Raw genomic sequence first — 22,523 nt, forward strand, 5'->3', positions numbered from 1 at the left:
TGTAGAGGAGTTCTCAAACTCCTTTATTCGAACATCTTGAGGCTGTTGGCTAAAGCTATCCAGAACAGAAAAGGCCCTAGGAATCTGAGCAGCCCCTACCTAGCTCTTCCTTTTCTGCTACACTCCCCGCCTTGGTTAAGACGCCAGCGTCACGAAGTCGGGCTCGGATTTGTTGGGTAGGAGCTTTGGGCTGGAGCGTTGGACCGCCCGGCCCCGCCCCCAGCGGCCAGGCCCCGCCCGCCCCCGAGCCCCCGCCCTGTGCGTCCCGCGGGGTTGGTCACGACGATCCCACTCCTCGTTCCTCTGGAACGTTTTGCTCGCGGCGCTCTTTCTCTCTATAAAGTTGTTGTTGCGGCTTCCGCCGCGGGTGGAGGAAGATGGCGTCGAGTGGTGGTGGCTGTAGCGCTTCGGAGAGACTCCCTCCCCCTTTTCCCGGCCTGGAGCGGGAGTCCGAGGGGGCGGCCGGGGGGTCAGAACCCGAGGCTGGGGACAGCGACACCGAGGGGGAGGATATTTTCACCGGCGCCGCGGCGGCCGTGAGTTCGCACCCTTCGGGGCGGGCGGGCGCCCCAGAGGGAAGAGAGGCCAAGTGAGGGTCGAGGAAGCTGGGCAGAATGGGCCCAGCGAGACCCTGCGTTGGTGACGGTAGTCGCGGCTTGGGAGCCCTTAATGAGTACCAAGATGTTAGGGGCCCGACTCCCAGGTCCCGGGGGCAGACGGTGAGGAGCGAGGGGTGTGGTGGCTTCTCCACCCAGGTCCCTGACAGCGAAGAGATGCCCAGGCCGGCATTTGGCCCTGCCGTGTGGTGACCCCAAGGACCCAGGGGTTGTTTTGTGGTCGTTTCCTGGCGGCCTGATTTATTGGTCAAGATAAGGAAATGGGATACAGACTTTTCTTTCCTTAACCTTTACTGCTCCTAGGATCAGTAGTGTTATCTGAAGTGGCTCAGGACCTTGACCCGCCCACAAATCCTTTCATTAGCTCAAAACTTACCGTTAATTACCAAAGGCTCATTGTGGATCTAGTTTATAAGGGTTAAGTTGACTCCTCTGATCTCTAAGGAAAATCCTGCCAGAAGTCCGTTGAAAAAAAGGCCCTGCCAGATAAATCACTACATAGATGACAAGCTTTGTCCTTTTTAAAGAGCTGTATTAAAATGCCTAAGTACCTCTGTGGGATTAAATCTCTAAACGTGAGGAGGAAATGGTGTTTCCCTTAGTAATATCGAGGTTTCTAATAAGAGGTGTTGGGGGAGAGACTGATTTTATAGGTGGAATGTGAAAAATCAATAATCAGTTCTGGAACCAGTGGAGATGTTTTGGGTTGTTTTATAAGAATACTGACTCATACGACTTGGTACAGTTCATTCCAGGTTGAAAACTTCTTCAGTGCTAGGTCTGTGAATTTTTGTACTATTCTATCTCAGATAATACTTCTCTTTGTAGTACCTATTTCAGTATATAAGTGACTAAATAAGACAGCTTGAAATTCTTTATGTAGCATGTGTCTGAAAAAGGTTGAGGCTTGTTTCGTTTATGTCAGAAAGAGGCTAAGTTTCTAGGAAATATCTTTGGTGACATCTTTAGAATTTTCCCTGTACTGTATTCGGGAATGGAATTCATAATCCCAGCCCAAAAAGTACTTGTTGACGCTAATATAACCGCGTAAAACTGTCTGATGAAGTCTCTGTTATTCTAAGAAATAACTCTTGCTGCTAATTTAGTCTTTCTGTTTCTCACTTAAAACCAATTTTTGGTCTTTTCCTTTGGTAATTCTCCCATAAGTCATGGAGAAGAGCTGTTAATAACTACTGGGATGAAAAAAAAAACTACTGGGATGGTAGATATTCAGACCAAATATCTGAAAATAGACACTCTGACATTGAAAGTGATTGGTCACGGAGGCAAATGATGATTTATTTTCAAAAAGGGCCCTGATAGGGTGAGGAGTTGTTTTGTAGAGTTTTCTAAAAGAAGTTGGAGAGGCTGTGACTTGATTGATCTCAGATTACTTTACAGAGGCATCAGTACTTCTCTCTTATAAGACTGTGTGGAAGTACTTTGCCTAATTTCCAACCAAAGAGAGGAGGAAGGAGTCAGAATGAACTTGTTCTACCACAGAAAGCGTGATTATTTTTAGTTAGATTTTGATCCAGGAAAATTGAGTTGCTGGGGAAACTAAAATGCTACCTGTAAGCCATTTTTTTAGCTGCCTGTTCTGATGTTAATCTTCAGGAAGCCACGACTCCACTATTTCTCACTAGTTAAACTGTGAATTTCTTGTTTAAAAGCCATTGAATACAAATTATATTCCAATAAATGTTTTAGTTGTGAGCCTGTGTAAGAGGTTAGGGGATTGCAGTGCTTCTGTGTCTTAAGGAGTAACATTGAAGAATAAAATAAGAACAAGGGCTTTGAAGGCTGATTTAAATCCATCCAGGTTCTGTTACTTGGGCAAGGTACTTAATTACTCTGTATGGTTTCCTCACCTGTAAAATGTGAATAATAGCATTTACGCCCACCATTATTATACGGATTAAATTCAAATATCTGTGAAACACTTGAGCATTGTAAACTGTAATTATGCTAAGAATGAAAGAACCCACAGAATCTAGTAATGGATTAGAAAAATTGTATTTATTAACCCTAAAAATCGTTAATATAGTTTATCAAAATCAAACTAGTAATTGATTGATTTGATTAAAAATCATCAAAGTAGGCACTTAATGACTTCAGTGGCATCTTATTAAGTTTACCTTCATATTGTGTTTTGATGGGTGTTGGAGGCAGAGGGAGGAGTATTAAAAAATTGGGAAGCTGAGGCATGTAAAATTTAAAATAATTTATGGTATGCATGTAATTTCCTGGACATTGATGTTACAGCTGCTGTTGTTAATCATCCCATCTGCTCTCTTTTAGGGCCCAAGAGGCTTTGTTAATACAGTAATAAAAGTATGATTTATAATCAGAGGGGTGCCCATGATATGCATTTCAGAATCTACAAACCAGTGACATGAAAGGGATAGACTGAAGTTAAAAGGATTATTAAAACAAATCTGAATATTAAAAAGATTATTAAAACAAATCTGAAAGCATTGCCTTAAGATTGAAAACCAGCTGGGAAATATCTTAAGATATTTTTAGAATATATATAAATTATATATATAATGTTATATATAAATTATGTTAAAAATTTTAGACTAAATAGCGTACATATTTTTGTGCCTCATTTAACTTCAGTGGTCTTACTTGCATACTTACACTGAATGATAGAGTTGAAGCAAGTTCTTTATTTGCCCTCCCAGGAATTCTTATATGCCCATCTCTTTTTAGCAGTATGCCAGGACCACAATTAGATATGCCCTTTAAATGAAAGAGAACTGCAGAGGCCTTTCTCATGCTAAGAGGAAGGAGGAAAAGTGATAACTTCACTTCAGATTTTGGCCAAATCTGGTAACTACTTCCGATGATCTATCAGACCAATTAGAATTTTTTCCCACTACTCTTAATCTTGAATTGAAACCCTAGTAATTACAGAAATGGCTAGAAAAAATAAAATAGGGGCGTGCCTGGGTGGTTCAGTTGGTTAAGTGTCCAACTCTTGATCTCAGGGTTGTGAGTTTAAGCCCCTCATTGGGCTCCACTCCCAGTGTGAAGACCACTTAAATTTAAAAAATTAAATAGAAGTAGGGGCGCCTGGGTGGCTCAGTTGGTTAAGCGACTGCCTTTGGCTCAGGTCATGATCCTGGAGTCCCGGGATCGAGTCCCACAGCGGGCTCCCTGCTCAGCAGGGAGTCTGCTTCTCCCTTTGACCCTCTTCCCTCTCGTGCTCTCTGTCTCTCATTCTCTCTCTCTCAAATAAATAAATAAAAGCTTTAAAAAAATAAAATAAAATAAATAAAAAATTAAATAGAAGTAAAAAGTAGAATAAAGAACAAACAGCAGGGAACTTGAAAAAGTCATATGTCGGGTGCCTGGGTGGCTCAGTGGGTTAAACGGCTGCCTTCGGCTCAGGTCATGATCCCAGGGTCCTGAGATTAAGCCCCACATCGGGCTCCCTGCTCTGCGGAGAGCCTGCCTCTCCCTCTCCCTCTGCCTGCTGCTCTGCCTACTTGTGCTCTCTATCTCTGTCAAATAAGTAAATAAAAAAAGAAAAGTCAGATGTTGAATAGTCTTTGATTAATAGTTTACATATTCTCACTGGTGTTAAAGACAAAAGAATAATATAACTTTTATTGGTATTCAGAAGTCGTGGATAGCAAGTGGCTTCTGATTGACTATTGGATATATATATAGGCATTTTAATGCTCAGCTCAAATTGTAAACCAGTTTCACTTCTAATAAGTTTAGGTTTTCTTTTCTTGAAGTACATAGAATCATTAATTTCTTGATCATAGAATTGTACTAGCAGTTAACCTAGCTTTCAGGGTTATGCAGGAAAAGCTAACAATTAGTTACAAAGCACTTTTGGAGGTAGAGGGATGAGAAAAGACTTAAAGATGACTAATAAGAACTCAACTTAAAAATTTATTTAAAATTAGGGTGCCTGGGTGGCTCAGATGGTTAAGCGTCTGCCTTCGGCTCAGGTCATGATCCCAGGGTCCTGGGATCGAGCCCCACATCAGGTGGGCTCAGCGGGGAGCCTGCTTCTCCCTCTCCCTCTGCCTCTCTCCCTGCTCATGCTCTCTCTCCCTCTCTATCTCTGTGTCTCAAGTGAATAAATAAAATCTTAAAAAAATTTATTTAAAATTAGAGTTTGGGGCTTATAGGAGAAGCAATAAAGGTTGCAGTTAGATTTCTGGCTTCTGTAGGGAGTTGCTGCTCTTTGCTTTTTCAGGTGTTAGGGTAGTTCTCATGACTTAGCCATTTGTGATTTGGTTGGGAGGAGGGAGAGGGAAAAGAACACTCCAATTTCTCTTGGTCCTCAAAGCTTCTCAGCACTCTTGAGTAACTGTTGGCATAGATAAATCATGAGTAGCTCATAGTTAGTAGAGCAAGTAACCATAAGTATCTCATCTCCAGGAAAAGCCTGTTGTTCAACTTTTTCTGGCTTATTCTCTTGCTTAGTCAAGTGGACAGCTGGGGCTTCATTCTGCTTTCAGAGCAGATTTGAACTGGGTTTCTTTTTCAAAATGGAAGTTAGTGCACTCATTAGAACTCTGATCCTTCTGCAGTTTTCTAGGTCCTTCTAAGTTATATTAGTTTGAAACCCAAAAAGTTTAGTAGGGAAATTACATCATAGAATTCAGTAGATTGTAGCTAAATCTTGGTAGACCATGGTGTGCCCTTTCACTTTGAAGTCTCTCATTTTCCCCACCCTCCCCTTTTCTATTTTCATTAGTCTTAGAGGGACTAGCCTAGAGGTTTTTTACCTTTTTGTGTCACGGACCAATTAGCAGTCCAATGAAGCCTATGGATACATTCTCAGAATGTTTTTACGTGTATAAAATACGTAAGATTACAAGGAAACCAATTACACAGAAATGCAGTTAGCAAAACATTAAAACAATTTTTATGTTTGTAATATGTGCTTTTTAATACTTTACCTGGTAAGATCTAAGGATAGTTATAACTACCATAATTAAAAAAAAATAGAGACGACTATAAATGATACTTTGAGAACTGTAACAATTGTGATGTCAAATAAAAATATGTAATTTCTGTTATAGTGTCAAATACTGCTATTGCTATTGTGGTTTGTTGGCTATCTTTGTAATTGAAAAAAATGCTGAATTTCAGTTAGAAATTAGTGAAAATGAAATTGTAACTTTTTTTAAATATATATTTTTTTTAATGACTTTTTTTAAGATTTTTTTTTTTATTTATTTGACAGAGACAGAGAGGGAACACAAGCAGCGGGAGTGGGAGAGGGAGAAGCAGGCTTCCCGCCAAGCAGGGAGCCTGATGTGGGGCTCGATCCCAGGACCCTGGGATCATGACCTGAGCCGAAGGCAGATGCTTAACGACTGAGCCACCCAGGCCCCCCAGTGAAATTGTAACTTTATTCCCATCTAAGTTCCTAGACACCTCCTGAATTCCATGTCTCATGGACCCCAAGATAATAACCCCTACTTGAACTCCTTTAGCTGTGAAGAGGGGTAAAATTGTGAAGTCCTTTGGGTTAATTGAATATTTAACCAGTTCGTAGAGTAAGATGCACCCTATTCCCAAATTTAATGGACACTAAATTCCATTCTCCCAAGCGCAGAAGCTTTTAGTGCATCTGTGCCATTTTTGAAACGTGGCCGTGGCGTGGGAAAGGAGTCACTGCCAGTGGTAAGTAAAATAATTGCCCCCTCCCTAAGATATCCACCTCCTAAGCTGTGAATGTATTCCGTTACAAAGCAAAGGAGGATTAAGGTTGAAGATGGAATTAAGGTGGCTAATCAGTTGACCCTAAGGTAGAGAAATTAGCCTGGGTTATCTGAGTGAGCCCAGTGTAATCACAAGGATCCTTTAAAAATGGAAGAGTGTCAGAGGGTGACTGTGGAAATGAGTACCCACAGAAGAAAGGCACAGAGAGATGCAACACTGTTGGTTTTGAAAATGGTGGAAGTAGGCCATGAGCCAAGACATGTGGATCACTTTTAGAAGCTAGACGATCAAAGCAACAGATTCTCCCATAGAACCTCCACAAAGGAACATAGCCATGGTGACACATTGATTTTAGCCCAGTGAGACCTGTATTAACTTCTACAGAACTATTAGATAATACATTTGCATTGTTTAAGCTGTTAAATTTATGATAATTTTGTGTTGCGGCGGTGATAGAAAACGAATACACCACCCCACTTAGCTTATTTTTCTGTAGAAGTAAATGTGGCAAATAGAACAGTATTTCATGCCAAGGTCTTCCAGGTTGATTTTTAAAGACTTTGTGACTGCCCTGTTATCTAGGTATAACTTCTGGGCATGACTTTTTCCTAATTGTCCTTGCCTTGTTACATTAGTATGACCACACAATTCTGTAGCTCTGTCTTGCCTTACTAAATTATATTAATTTTTCGCCAGAAGGTGAGTACCCTAGTTCTCCAGAAGCACAGTGTTACCTTAGCTTTTAATTTGGATTCACCTCTCTGAATGCAGTTGAGAATTTTTAACAGTACTACCCTTTTGAGGTCCCTTGAATAATGCAAGGATTCTGCATAGAGCAAAGAGCAGTTGAGCAACATAAGGAAGAATCACAACTCAATAACCTAAAGGGAGGTTACGCAGAATCAGAGTCATACTTTTCGGGACTAAATGGGTATGTTCAGCTATGAGGGATAGCAAACCCAAGTCTGTCCTTCCCTGAGCTAAGAACATTGCGTTAGTGGCCTGGCCTCATGGTTTGGGGCTGGTAATTGGTGGGGAATACCTGTTTGCTCTTAACACAAGTGCTCTCGCTGTAGCTCTTTCTAGTGCCTCTCTGAGAGTTAGATTAGGCTGTCTGTGTGCCTCATAATTATAAACAGAAATACTTGAACTTTTAAATAGGCTTATCAGTGGAACCACCTGCTAGAATTAACAGCCAAAAGGAGTCAGCAAGGGTTGGATATCCTAGCCTAGGATTCTGTCACTAAAGAAAGTATGCCTCCTTTATTTTAGAAAAGGAGGCAGGAGAAGGTGGCAGGATACGGGGAAGTAGGCAGGGCTATAATTTGCTTTACTAACTATATCACAAACACACTGTTTTCATCATAGAAAATAGTTTTATCTGTCGCCTAGAAATTTAGCTCCCTTTAAATAGATGGATAGTTTTGTGATGTACTGGCAATTCAGAGATTTTTTTTTAAATATGAATTATAAGCAAAGGTTATTTTTAGTATTGATTTTGCAACTCAGTAAAATCAGTGTGCCTCTTCCTTTCCCCCAGGATGAGTCCTTCCTGAAACTTAACTGTTGATTTAAAATTAGCTTGTTATGTTTTACTTTTTTAAGTAGGCACCACACCTAGCATGGCGACAACCCTGAGATCAAGACCTGAAGTGAGATCAAGAGTCAGACGCTTAACCATCTGAGCTGCCCAGGTGCCCCCAAATTAGCTTTTTAATATAAATTAATAATACTGATTAATTTTTTTAATCTTGGGCAAAACATACCAAATGTGTTATAAAGCCCAGATATATATTTATTTTGATGATAAGCTATTGTTATAGACTCTAGTCTCATGGAAGACTTGTTTTCTATTAACAGTTTTGTGTGAATGTAGGATACTTTGTCCATTTCTTATATGTAAAAATAGTTATCAGGGGTGCCTAGGTGGCTCAGTTGGTTGGGCATCTGCCTTTGGCTCAGGTCATGGTCTCAGGGTCCTGGGATCAAGCCCTGTGTCAGGCTCCCTGCTCAGCGGTGAGTCTACTTCTCCCTCTCTCGCTCTCACTCACTCTCAAATAAATAAAAATCTTTAAAAAAAAAAATAGTTCTTGGCTTTTACCGAATCTGATTTTAAGTAAAACTTGAGAATGTTATGCCTCAAAGACCAATTGTGTGCTGGGTACTTCCCAGCCTAAAGAAATAAGCTTAGCTTGTCCAACGCCAATCCAAAGTATTCATCTGAAAATAAATTTGCTAAGGCCCCAAATAAAACAGATGTGAAAAGAGATAAAGTTGGGGAGGGGTACTGTACAGTATGCCTGAGAGAGCATTATGTAAGAAACTTAGGTAAACTTAGGTATACTTATGCAAGGAAAGTGTACATCTAAGTGCTGACTCAGCATAGAAAAATAAGCAAAGTACATCATATACTTATGCAAGGAAAGTGTACATCTAAGTGCTGACTTAGCATAGAAAAATGAGCAAAGTACATCAAGACAAGTCACAGGGGTTCAAATGGCCAGTAAACATGTGGAAATAAGACTTTTTACCAGTCAACCTGGCAAGGATTTTTTAAAAGAAAGAATTTGGGGTACCTGCCTGGCTCAGTCAGTAAAGCACATGACTCTTGATCACAGGGTTGTAAATTCAAGCCCCATGCTGGGTGTAGAGATTACTTAAAAATCTTGAAGAAAAAGAGAGAGAATGCTTAATGTTACTGTGGGTGCAGCACTCTTACATATTGGGGGTAGGGGGGTGTAAATTGGTGGTGTTTCTGGAAGTCAGCTTAGCGGAGGCTTTAAAATTTTATGTCCAATAATTCTACTTAAGAATCTATCCCAAGGAAATACTCAGATGTGGACTTACATATAGGGATGAACATCATAGCATTATTTGTGATGATAAAAACCTGGAAACTGTAAATGTCCATCTTTAGGGAGATGACTGTGTTGTGGTGTACCCATACAATAGAGAGTTAAATCACTAAAAGTGTGATTTTTATCCAACTCTTGATGACATGGAAAAAAGGCTTAGATGGTGGGGGTGCTGGGGAACAGAATACAAAGCTTTATACACATAGAAGATTAAATTTGTGAAAGAACTACAGAGGAAAGAACAGAGGAAGAATAAATACAGTAATCAGTCTAACTTCAGCTTTCTATGAACTCAGCCGTGAATACTTTGATCTGGGGGTTGGAATCCCAGAGTACATCTGAGGAGCAGTTTTCTGTTCTCACAGGTAGTTGTTACCTAGCATACTAAGGGACATCTTTGTTTTCATCACAGTTCTAGTCAAGCAGCTTTTGCTTTTTAAGATTATTTATTTATTTGAGAGAGAGAGCTCACGCACACAGAGGGAAGGGGAGAAGCAGACTTCTCCACTGAGCAGGGAGCCCGATGCGGGGCTCAATCCCAGGACCCTGGGATCATGATCTGAACCGAAGGCAGACGCTTAACAGACTGAACCACCCAGGCGCCCCTCTAGTCAAGCAACTTGTGGTTTGGGCTTGAAGGGGATCTGGTAGAAGAAGAGACAGGTAGCCATGCTCTAGTAGTCTTTGGAATGTCCCATCCATCTGGGTCTGTCTCTCCTGATTATTATAAGGGAAGGCAGGCTGCTGTTATCTTAGTCTTCAAACTTCCAAGTTTAGATGATGAAACAAATGGAAAGTTGGCTTTATTCATCTCCATATCACAAGAATGGGTTCTTCTAGGTGTTTGTTTTTTTTTTAAATGTGCCTTTCCTGTTGCTTTAGTCTCCCTGGTGAGCTACTAGTAAGTTACAGTTGATTATATATATATATCATTAATGTGTTTTGGGTTTTAATCTCTCCTGGAGATAACTGGTATCAGTGAGAATTGAATTAAATCAGATGGCTTTTTGTGAGATTCCCCATACTGTCCAAGAGCACAAGAGAATGTATAGAAAAGAAATGTGTGTGTAGGAAGGTAGTTGGCAATATTGAGGCAAAAGGGAGCTGTGGGTTTTGGTTTTGCCCTGTTATTTGTTGTCTTTATCTCTGTAGTAATTTTGTTGTTGTTGAAGATATTGGAAGCACCTAGAAAACAGGATCACTATCTCTGAGTTGGTATAACATTTAAGTATATATATTTAAGTATTAAAATATTTAAGTATTCATTAAGCTTTATTAGCATAGAAAAGTTCCAGTAGGAGCATTGTTTGTTAATATAAATTCTACGTATTGGTAGCAATTTCTTTCCCTGAGGGTGGCCCCAGTATTGGGATGGAGCTGTTTCCATGGCAAATTCAGAATACCCAATAGATCTGTCATTTTACTTTTTACTTTGTTCTTTTGGGTCAGAAAAGGCCTGTTTCTGAGAACAAACTCCCTCAGATTTGTTAAGGAAATGTTTCATAAAAGATTCCTTAAGTCAGGTCTTTTAACTGATTTGGCCTTGGGGTTTGACTTCAAAACCCTGCAGTACCACACCATGGCTTTTGAAGCCAGATTTCCAGCATTTTGTTCATGTTCTACACAATTCAGCTTTGTTCACTCTGGTACCGGTCTGGGGCCCCACCCGATACTTGTTTGTGGGTGATCACTGAGCTTTTGATAAAGGCCATCAACTGACTGTATTTTTACCATGTGCCCACTAGGCTAAGCATGACTGGTTTTTATTCTGCTAGCCTGGCATGGGTGTGGTTGAAAATTGTGTCTGTGTAAGTTAGGGATAAAAAGATAACTTATATTTATGAACAGCATTAGATGTAAAGTGTTATACCTTCCTTTGCCTGTCAGGGAGCCAGTAATATCTACACAACTGTGTTTCTGTGAACAGTTTAGCCAAGGCCACACAGTAAGCCAGGATCTGGGTGTGGTTGAAAATTGTGTCTGTGTAAGTTAGGGATAAAAAGATAACTTATATTTATGAACAGCATTAGATGTAAAGTGTTATACCTTCCTTTGCCTGTCAGTGGGCCAGTAATATCTACACAACTGCGTTTCTGTGAACAGTTTAGCCAAGGCCACACAGTAAGCCAGGATCAGAGCTTGAATTCTGCACTCCAGTGTGGTGTCCTGGTCATTAGAATGTGCCCCCATCAGCATTTGAAAGAATAAAGGTCATCAAATGAGAGGGAGAAATGCATTTGGACAGGTTCTTTTGAAAATTATCTGTGTGTACACATACCCATGTCAGTATCATGTGCTTTGGGGTAGGGCATTTCAGCAAGGTTATGGTGTTAGAAATGAACTCTGAAATGTACGAGTTTATTTTAGCTCTGTGATTACTTGGGCAGTGCTTACATCACTAATGATGATTTGCTGCTTATTGAGCTGGCTGAATCATGAGCCTGCCTTCTGCTAAACACCTGTGGGTGCAACTGACGGATGCATTAGAAGTCACTTTCTAGGTTTGTTTTTAACAGTACTGTTTTATTCAGAGTATCTCTTTGTTTTCAGAGTAAGCCCCAGCCTCCAAAGGGAATTGCTTCCCTTCTCATCAACAATGGCTCCAAAGAAAATGGCATCCATGAGGAACAAGACCAAGAGCCCCAGGATCTCTTTGCAGGCAAGTATGGACTCAAAACCTGTACTAGGAGTCTTGTGCGTCGCTGAATTAAACAAGCAAGATCTATATTGGAAACATAACTCTGTAAGGATACAATTGTGGAGGATTACAAATCAAGTAGAATTTAGCCCCTGCCATCAAGATTCTGCCAGGGTTAGGGAGACCTAAACATACAGATAGAGTTAGACGGGCTACTAAATAATGTAAATGTGGCAAAAAAAAAAAAATGCCATAAATAGTAAGTCTCAGATCTTCGTTTGAGATCAGACTAAAGTAGTGTCTTTAGATTTATGACCAAGACTCATAGTAAGAATTACATTTTGTCACAATCCAAAATATATGCATACTTATATAAAACTGAAACAAAAATGTTAAGTGACTTGCCTTTACTACTTTCAATACAATCTGAAATATCCTATTGTTTCTCCCTTTTTTTAATGCTATTTGCAACCAATTGAATTGATTTCACAGTTCACCAATGAGCCACGTCCTTCAGTTTGATTAAGAGTAGGACAGAGTGGGGTTTCTTAACCTTGGCACTATTAATACTTTGGGCCCAATAATTTTTTTTTTTAAAGATTTTATTTATTTATTTGAAAGAGAGAGAGAGAGAAACAGCATGAGAGGGGAGAAGGTCAGAGGGAGAAGCAGGCTCCCCGCTGAGCCGGGAGCCCGATGTGGGACTCGATCCCAGGACTCCGGGATCATGACCTGAGCCGAAGGCAGTTGCTTAACCAACTGAGCCACCCAGGCACCTGGGCCCAATAATTTTTTGTTGAGAGGGCTTCCCTATTCTCAACAGGGGGTGATTTTGCCCTCCAGAAGACACTTGGCAACAGTGAGAGACATTTTTGGTTGTCACACCTGGATGTGCTATTGGTATCGGATGGATAAAGGCTATAAATGCTGCTAACCACCCTACAATACACAAGACAGCCTCTCACAAAATTATCCAGCTCAAAATGTTAGTGCCCATATTGAGAAACTGTTCTAGAGTGCCCTTGGAAGACTTCCTGGAAGAAGAAGGGTCTATGTAGGAGAAAAAGAGAAAGGGTACAGATGGTTGGGCAGGGAATTCAAGGTACATTTGAGGGCCAGTCAGTAAACTTGGTGGGCCAGAGCAGGGAGTTCTTAGAGAAGCCATGGAAGATAAGACTTGAAATGTAGTTTAGGAGGATTTTAGACATCAGTAATAATTACAGTTTGGGAATTTTCATCCTACTGTCAGCTAAGAGCCATTGGCAGTTTTGAATAAAGGAAGTGATATGGGTAATGTTTTAAGAAGACTAATCGAATGGAATTATATAAAATGGATAGCAGTAGAGAAAAACTGGATACTTCAGAAGGCAATCACAAATTTGTTCAAGAATGAAATGGCAAAGACCAAAAATAAGATGATATAAATGGGAAGGGAAAGGTGAAAACTTTTCAAAAGAAAAGGTGAGGCGCCTGGATGGCTCAATCTATTAAGAATCTGTCTTCAGCTCAGGTCATGACCCCAGGATCCTGGGATCAGGCTCCCTGCTCAGCGGGGAGTCTGCTTCTCCCTCTCACTCTGCCCCTTCCCAGCCCCCTACTTGTGCTGTCAAGCTCTTACGCGCTCAGTCGCTCTCTCTCAAATAAAATCTTTAAAAGAAAAATTATCTTCCTCTCCCCCGTCCTTCCACCTGCTTGCTCACACGTGTGTGCACTCTTTCTCCCTCTCAAAATCATAAATCTTAGAAAGGAATGCCTATGATGAGACGTTTAGTTTAGAACTTGAGTAGCTTCTCAGGTGTTTTAGATATTTATTGTGGAAATTTAAATGTTTGGGTTTTATTTTCCACATGATTAGTTCAGTGATGGAGCCCAGAGACTTCTCTATTACTCTTATCAAAAGTGCGAGGAAAAAAAGCCACTTTTTAATGTAAGTTTTGGCATCTTTGTCACATGAATGTCAGGAGAAAATGCACAGTTCTTCAAAAGGCTTTTAGTAGCACTTAGTAAGTCAAAGGTTTTAAATGAGAAGTATCTCCTGTTTCATTTCCAAACCCATTTATTAACTTAATTATTTACTTAGGGCCTCCATGATCTGAATATCTTCAACATACTTCAGCTGGTTGCTTGCGCCAAAGAATCCTGCCATCTGAGATGTTTATTATGTGTACTATTTTTGTTTTGTACTCCCACACCATGGTCATATTATCTTTTTTTTTTTAAAGATTTTATTTATTTATTTGACAGAGACAGAGCGAGAGCAGGAACACAAACAGGGGGAGTGGGAGAGGGAGAAGCAGGCTTCCCGCTGAGCAGGGAGCCCAGTGTGGGACTCGATCCCAGGACCCTGGGATCATGACCTGAGCCGAAGGCAGACACTTGATGACTGAGCCACCCAGGCACCCCACGGTCAGATTATCTTACCACCTCTCTTCTTTTCCTGATAGGGACCAGGTTCTAACAGTGTGGCAACCATGTTTGTAGACATGATTCACATTTAATGATTAGCACAATGATCTAGAACTTAGTCATGCCTTATAGACCCCCACTGGTTTCATTTTAGCTCCAAATGAAGTCTAGAAAAGAAAAATAGTCACGTCTAGGTGGCTCAATTGGTTAAGCATCTGACTTTGGTTCAGGTCATGATCTCGGGGTCCTGGGATTGAGCCCATGTCAGGCTCCCCGCTCAGCAGGGAGTCTGTTTGTCCTTCTCTCTCTTCCTCTGCCCCACCCCCTGCTCATGCTCTCGGTCTCTCTCAAATAAATAAAGTCTTTAAAAAAAATAAGAAAAAGAAATAGCTTTCTCTGAACTCCCTAAGACTAAAATTGAATACCTACTGATCAGGCCAAACTCAAATAGATATTTATGTTTTTGTTTATTAAAGAAGAAAACAAAATCTTTGCTGTTTAAGTTTTGAACTTCCTTTTTTTAAAGATTTTTATTTATATATTTGACAAAGAGAGACATAGCGAGAGAGGGAACACAAGCAGGGGGAGTGAGAGAGGGAGAAGCAGGCTTCCCACGGAGCAGGGAGCCCAGTGCGGGGCTCGATTCCAAGACCCTGGGATCATGACCTGAGCCGAAGACAGACGCTTAAGGACTGAGCCACCCAGGCGCCCCAGACTTCTTTTTTTAAAGATTTTTTTTTTTTTAATTTATTTGAGAGAGAGAGACAGAGATAGTGAGAGAGGGAGAGCAAGAGCAGGGAGGAGAGGGAGAAGCAGTCTCCCCGCCAAGCAGAGAGCCTGATGCAGAGCTCGATCCCAGGACCCTGAGATCATGACCTGAGCTGAAGGCAGACGCTTAACCAACTGAGCCACCCAGATGCCCTAAGTTTTGAACTTCTAACACCATTGCTCCAAGTTGAAAGTGCATTCTTTTTGTTAATCAAAAAAAATTTGTCTGAAAATGGTGCCTAATGCTCTTTTAAAAGCCCCTCTCTAGAACACTTAGGGAATGAGTTGTTCTGCTCAACTGCAATTTTCCCAGATAGAGGTGGCTTTTAAGCACAATTTTCTTAAAACTACTTTTATTAGAAAGATTTTCAGATATTACAACATCTTTTTATCCCCTTTGGACAGCATGTATCAGATATAATCTTTGGGGCGCCTGGGTGGCTCAGATGGTTAAGCATCTGCCTTTCGGCTCAGGTCATCATCCCAGGGTCCTAGAATCGAGTCCTGCATCGGGCTCCTTGCTCAGTGGGGAGTCTGCTTCTCCCTCTCCCTCTGCTCCTCCCCCTGCTTGTGCTTTCTCTCTCTCTCTCTCTCTGTCAAATAAATAAAATCTTAAAAAAAAAAATCTTTGCAAGCTGATCTAAAACTATAATTGTAAACAGTATTAAACCGTGCTAAAACAACATTGCCATCCTCAGGCGTGGCTAATAGTGCCTTTTCCCAAGTGTTACTCTGTTTGAATGTTGGGTCTATTTTTTTCTAGCTTACCAGTTTTCCTGACTTCCTTTGATGTCATTTTTTGCTATCAATACACCTGCCTGTAGCTGAACTTATTCTTCTTTTCCAAACAATTGTAATAGGAATAAATAGTTTATATAAGATTTTGAAGGAATATTCCCAAGAGTAAAATAAATTGGTACACTGACTTTGTAGTCTTTTTGCTTAATACCTGGTTCTTGCCTAAATTTTAGGTAGGAGAGGATAGCCAAGTAGTTGTATTTGGAAATGGGAGAGATTGTCCCGTCAAGCCTGTGCTAGAAGAACACTTCCCAGGGTGCCTGGGTGGCTCAGTAGGTTGAGCATCTGCCTTTGGCTTAGGTCATGATCCGGGGTCCTGGGATCGAGCCCTGAGCAGGGAGCCCGCTTCTCCATCTGCCTGCTGCCCGCCCTGCTTATGCTCTCTCTTACTCTCTCTCTTGTCAAATAATAAATAAAATCTTAAAAAAAAAATTTATCCATGTAAAAATTTCTTTCTCTTATTCTGTTCACTTGGTCAGATTTCTCAACACTTGCTCTCAGTTTGAAAACATGTTAAGTATTGAGAGTGGTTGCTATTGTTTTTGTCTCTTAAGCCTATAGAACTGAAACTTAGCTATCAAAGACTGATTATTGATCTTCATTATAGAATATCAACTTTTTTTTTTAGATGCCACAGTGGAGCTCTCCCTGGACAGCACACAAAATAATAAGAAGGTGCTGGCCAAAACGCTCATTTCTCTTCCTCCACAGGAAGCTACAAATTCTTCTAAGTCCCAACCAAGCTATGAAGAGGTGAGAATTTGTGCCTTTCGTCTTGTTTCTTTTGGAGTTTTAGGACTTTGCTGCCAGTCTAAAGTTCAGTTGAGTGTGAACCTTGAGAAAATATTTATGACTCTTGAAGAAGACCTTTATGGTTAATGAACAGCCAGAATCCAGTACCTCTTTCTTGGGCAGAGTATCTGTCACCCAAAGGATAGCACAGAGGCTTTCAGTGAACACTAATGATACTTAGTGTCTGAAGCTCCCATATTCGAGAGTATAGTCTTTCCTTATTCCCTCTTTAGACCAACAGAGGCAAGTCTTGCAAAATCTAGTAATTATGCATTATGATCAAAATAAGGTTTTAAGCAAATAGATGTAACAAAGACCTTTGAGCAGGCTTAAAATTGTGAAATTTGATTCATTGGGATTGTTGGGAAGGGACAGAGCTGAACACTGATGTATAGAAGGATATAGCTTGATGTTGTTATATTGATACAAAGTAAGTGCAGGGTAAAATTAATAGCCTTTTTTGTGTATTAACTCTCATGGTTTGTCTTCTCTTTAAAAGCTAGAGGAAGAAGAACAGGAAGACCAGTTTGATTTGACAGTCGGTATAACTGATCCTGAAAAGATAGGTGAGTGTACTTGGGACTCCTAATGTTAGGATGTGGCCAAGGAAAGCATAGCTAGCTAATTTCTACACAGTTATCTTTAGAGCTGAATTAGCCAACACGAAGTGCTTCATCATAGCTTTCCTGTAAGATTATACCCCTTGCTATGCTTCTAAGGCCAGAAATAGCAGTTACCTAGTACTTTATGAGGCTTTTCTTTGCTTTTGGGGAAAAAAAAATCAGAGACATTAAATACTATTAGAATCCTTTTTAAAAGATTTTATTTTATTTTTATTTATTACTATTTTTTTTTTTAGAGCAAACAGGAGCTGGGAGGTGGGGGGCAGAAGGAAAAGGAGAGAGAGTGTCTTAAGCAGATTCCATGCCCAGTGCACAGCCCGACATGGGGCTCAATCTCACCACCCTGAGAACATGACCTGAGCTGAAGTCAAGAGTCCGTCTCTTAACCGACTGAGCCACCCAGGGGCCCCAAAGATTTTATTTTTAAGTAATCTCTATACCCAATGTCGGGCTTGAACCTACAACTCTGAGATCAAGTGCTACATGTTCCACTGACTGAACCAGCCAGGCGCCCCTGAATCTTTTTTTAAAAACCCAAACATTCCTTTCTCCCATAGAGTTGATAAGATCATTTTACTCTTTTTTTGAGATCATAAATTCCATTTAAGCATCCTAAAACACATGTTCTAAAACTGAATTTGTTTTTCCCCCAATAAGTTTAGAATTCTTGTTATGTATCATTTATCACTTTCTATCACTTGATAGAAAGAAGTATGTAAGTCTGCATCTCTCTTTGATAGGTAAAGACTAAAGGACCCAGGTTGAATTTTCGTCATATTTGGGGGAAGTTAGATTTTCAGAAAGCACAATGCTTAACTTTGGCCAGAACTTGGATTTTCTGGTTAGCCTTCCCATGTTCTAAGCTTGTAAAGGCTATTAGCAGAGAGCAACAGGCCTCAACTTTCCTCGTTCTATATATAGTCCCTGAAAGAAGAGGCTTTACAGAGCTTTTCCTCCTAAACAGGGATGGTGTTTATATGGTTAAGAAGAAAATGTAATTTCCAACCCTTTTTCTGTTCTGAACTAGGAAGAGGAATTTATAAAGTGTAACTAGACTTTGTGCCAAAATGGTTTGTCATTGAACTGTTGAGTTTGACTTTTCCTAGACTGTTGCACTGGTAGGATGTTTATGAGCATCTTTTTTTTTTTTAATATTATTTGAGAGAGAGACAGAATGAGAGAGAGCACAAGAAGGGGGGAGGGGCAAAGGGAGAGGGAGAAGCAGACTCCCCACTGATCAGGGAACCAATGCGGGACTTGATCCCAGGAGCCCTGGGACCATGACCCGAGCTGAAGGCAGACGCTTAAACCCACTGAGCCACCCAGGTGCCCTGTTTATGAGCACCTTACACAGTTTCCTCATCCAATAGTAGAGGAAACAGAGGACCAGTAGGTAAAATGCAGCTTTCCTGTCGGATCACAGTATGGCCCATGGTAGAGCCTGGACCAGTACTTTGGATTACATGTGTGGAATTATTTTTTGCCTCTCTAATATTTTAAATATTCTATAAGCACATTGATTTTTAAGCTAGTTATTACCTACTTTAAATCCTTGGTAGAATAAGAAAAATTATAAGTAAATAATAGTAATTGTTTTAATATTTAAAAATCATGATGTTTAAAAAAAATTAAAGTCATAATGCTTAATAAACCAGGAGAGGGAGGGAATATATTAGTGTCCTAGGGCTTCTGTAATAAAAGACTACAAACAGGTTGGGTTAAAACAACAGGAATATATTTGCTCAGAATTCTGAAGGCCAGAAGACTGAAAACATGGTGTCAGCAAGGCCATTCTCCCTCTGAAGGCACTAGGGAAGATTGCTCTTTGCCTCTCCCCTAGCTTCTGGGAGCCTCAGGCATTCCTTGGCCTATAGATGTATCATTCCAATCTGTGCCTTCCTTGTCACATGGCATTCTCGCTGGGTGTCTTCACATTGTCTTCCCTCTATATGTGTCTATCTCTGTCCACATTTCTCTTCGTAGGGATACCAGTCACATTGAATTAGGGCCCACTCCCTCCAACCTCGTTTTCACTTTACTTCTATAAAGACCCTGTTTCCAAATAAGGTCACATTCTGAGATACTGGGACATTAGGACTTTCAACATATCTTTTTAGGGGGAGAGAATTCAACCCATAACAGTAATATAAATATCCCATGGATCAGATTTATTTAACTACAAATCACTTAGGTGATTAGCTTTCATTCCCTGGCACCATAGTCTAGATTCTTAGTCATGTTGATGCCAGGAAACCAGCTACTTAAAGCATATTCATATTCAAGACCTGATCTTGGGGCGCCTGGCTGGTTTAGTTGGTAGTGCATGCAACTCTTAATCTCAGGGTCGTGACTTTGAGCCCCACATTGGATATGGAGATCACTTAAAAAAAAAAAAACCTGATCTTTATAACAACACCTTCTGTTTGTGTGGACTGTTTATTCATCACGTGCTTCTCATTCCTACATACAATCTAAATAAGAATCCAGGGCGCCTGGCTGACTCAGTTGGTGTAGAGTATGCAACTCTTGATCTTGGGGTCGTGAGTTAGAACCTTACATTGGGTGTAGAGATTACTTAAAAATAAAACCTTAAAAACATTAATTAATTAATTGGGGCACCTGGGTGGTGCAGTAGGTTAAGTGGCCAACTCTTGGCTTCACCTCAGGTGGTGATCTCAGGGTTGTGAGATCAAGCCCGGCTTCCATCGGCACGGAGTCCACTTCATTCTCTCTCCCTCTGCCCCTCCCACTCAGGTGCACATGCTCTCTCTCTCTAAAATAAGTAAAGAAATCTTTTTTAAAAATTAATTAGAATCTAATTAATTAATTAGAATCCCACTTCTACCAGGATGTGCTTTTTAGACCTTTGGTAATGTGTATATGCCATCTTCAACTTTCTAAAATTATTTAGGAAATTAACATAGATTTAAAACTGCTGTATTACTAGCCCATTTCCATATTTTATGAACTCTATGTACATGCAGGTATGTTTTTTCTCACTCACTGCCTCAGTAAAAGCAGCTGATACACTGGCAAACTGAAGATCGTCCTATGCTCTTATGTTTTATGTATGTTTGCACTTAGGCTTTCCTTAATTGTAGGCACTAAATTATGGGATTGACCTTTTGGAAATTTGACTATGACCTGTGAATGAAATTTTGAATATTTCTTCTATAAAGTAAATTTAGATTTTTTTTCCTTTTACAGTGGTAAACATTCTTAGTAGTGTTAGGCAATGTAGCATAAGTGGTTTAGAAGAGAACTAACAGTGGTAATTGATAGACAGTAATTTCTAAGTTTGGCTTATGATTTCTGTTTCATATACACCCTTTTGGTAGGATTAGAGAGGTAGAGAAGACAAGCCCTCTATTCCTGTATAATCTCCAACTTGTCTATGTACTTTATAAAAGCAGGCATTCCTAGCCATGTCATTGAAACCAAGTTGCAGTATGGGACCCTGCTGATCTGGTACTGTACTTTCTTCCCGTGGGCCCTCTCCCAGGACCAGTTCAGAAACTTAAGCAGCTAGTAATTAGTGGCCTAGGTTTTCCTGTTTGGTGTGGGGAAGGAATCGAGGGGTTGGGAAGAAGGGGACAAAACCAACCCAAAACACCAGATTTTAGCACTGGAGCTTTGTCTGAGTCCAGTGTATGTCTTTTCACTGCTCAGGGAGTCACTGGTGCCTTTATGTCCCTAAATGGTCTAGGTCAGGACACTACCGCAGAGAAAAACAATTGCTTGAATCCCAAATTATTTAACAGTCAAAGGCTTTTTCAGAAAAATAATTTCTCCAGGAAAGAGATTTGTGTGACATCAGGCAGCCAAAGCGTCTTCCTGCCAGGCCCTTTGCTCTGGGTGAACATGCTAGATGAGAGAGGTCAGTGTCCCCCAGCACCAATGGAGGGGTCCGTGACAGTATTTCTGAAAGAGCAAACCAAGCCCAGAGCTAGCTTAGGGTAGAACTGCTTGTTTCCTTTTACATCAGTTGCTTCCTTCTCCTCCTCCTGCTTTATACAGCAAGAGAATTGTTTGGTTTTAGACAGATGTGTATAACCAGCCCAAATATTGGCATGGTAACAACCAATGGATTGTCAGTATCCAGTGCTGCTTTGTGGAGGGTATAAATGGAGCCTGGCCTTGGAACAGGGGGCTGACTCTCTTGTCTGTCTCAACCTGGGGCCCTGCCAGCATCTGTGGGGACATGATATTGACACAGAGACCCTAAGGCAAAGTAGGAGATTGTAGGATAGTATATAAAGCTTGGAGATGAAACAAGTATCCCTTCTTATACATGGCTCCTGTGGCTTACAATTCCTGGTTAAATGTGAGCAAGATCAGCATTGCTTTGGTTTGTAGAATAATCTTCTTTTGCTTTCTTGTTCTTCCACAGGGGATGGTATGAATGCCTATGTAGCCTACAAAGTTACAACACAGGTGAGTCCAAGTGACCTACTGGTGACCAGCTTAATAGACTTGGGTGTTTATACCAAGAAGGTCATCATTCAGATTATTTCTGGGTATTTCTTTAGTTTCTTTGCCAACATCCTCCTTCAAGTTTACTCAAGATGGAGCAAGCCTGCATCCCTTTGGTAATCTCATCTGAGCCTTTCCACTTTTCTTCCAGAGAGCTAACACTTCAGTGTGAAACTTTGTAAGTTTTATTAAGACATGTGGTATATCTGATATATTCCCATCCCTCTTAGGACCTTTGTGGCTTAGAACTAGTTTGGTGGATTGTCCCAAACTATATCACCTGTTTAAAAATCATCAGTTCTTATGAAGTTTCCTGTGTGGAGCTTCTTTTATACTTTCCCTACCCTTTTACCCCTCGGGTCTGGTCTTCCTTTTTTATATAACATTAATGCATACAAAACTTACACAATGTTGTATGCAGGTTATGAAGCATAAAAAATGAAGGCCCGAACCTACCACCAGTCTTAAGATGAGTACCATTGAATCCACCTGCGTGTTTCTCCCTGTCATATCCCCTGCCTCACACCTTCAGGGCAACCACTCTCCTGAGTCTCTCATTTCCTTTATACAGAGTCTTCACATATGTATCTCTAAACGATATACTGTTTTGCTTTGTTCTTAAGTTTCATAAAAACGGCATCATGCTGAAAATAGTGTTTTCTTTATTAGCATTGTTTCTCAGACCCATCCATGTTGTGTGTAGCTACAGTTAGTCCGTTGTGTGATTATAGCATAATATATTTATCCATTTTCCTGTTGTGAATATTCAGCACGTTTCCAGGTTTTGTAATTATAAACCATGACCTTTCTCGCACATGTCTCCTAGTAAACACATAGAAGAGTTTCTCTAGGGTGT

The 22,523-nt window shown here is 40.5% G+C and overlaps 1 protein-coding gene across 1 annotated transcript in view; it reads left to right on the top strand.

Moving 5' to 3' along the window:
- Window positions 1-286: 286 nt before the first annotated feature.
- The window catches only part of SNX1 (sorting nexin 1), a 32,793-nt gene continuing 10,556 nt past the window's right edge, over window positions 287-22,523 (top strand). The window contains exons 1-5 of the mRNA XM_028100181.2: window positions 287-536; window positions 11,720-11,828; window positions 16,408-16,532; window positions 17,071-17,137; window positions 21,585-21,628. Of these exons, the coding sequence (XP_027955982.1) occupies window positions 378-536; window positions 11,720-11,828; window positions 16,408-16,532; window positions 17,071-17,137; window positions 21,585-21,628 (504 nt within the window). The 5' untranslated portion in view covers window positions 287-377. The remainder of the gene's footprint in view (window positions 537-11,719; window positions 11,829-16,407; window positions 16,533-17,070; window positions 17,138-21,584; window positions 21,629-22,523) is intronic.

The sequence above is a fragment of the Eumetopias jubatus genome, unplaced genomic scaffold (genome assembly GCF_037043125.1).
Source record: "Eumetopias jubatus isolate StellerSeaLion01/CBP00866 unplaced genomic scaffold, mEumJub1_p1.0 scaffold_7, whole genome shotgun sequence".
Classification (NCBI taxonomy): Eukaryota; Metazoa; Chordata; class Mammalia; order Carnivora; family Otariidae; genus Eumetopias; species Eumetopias jubatus.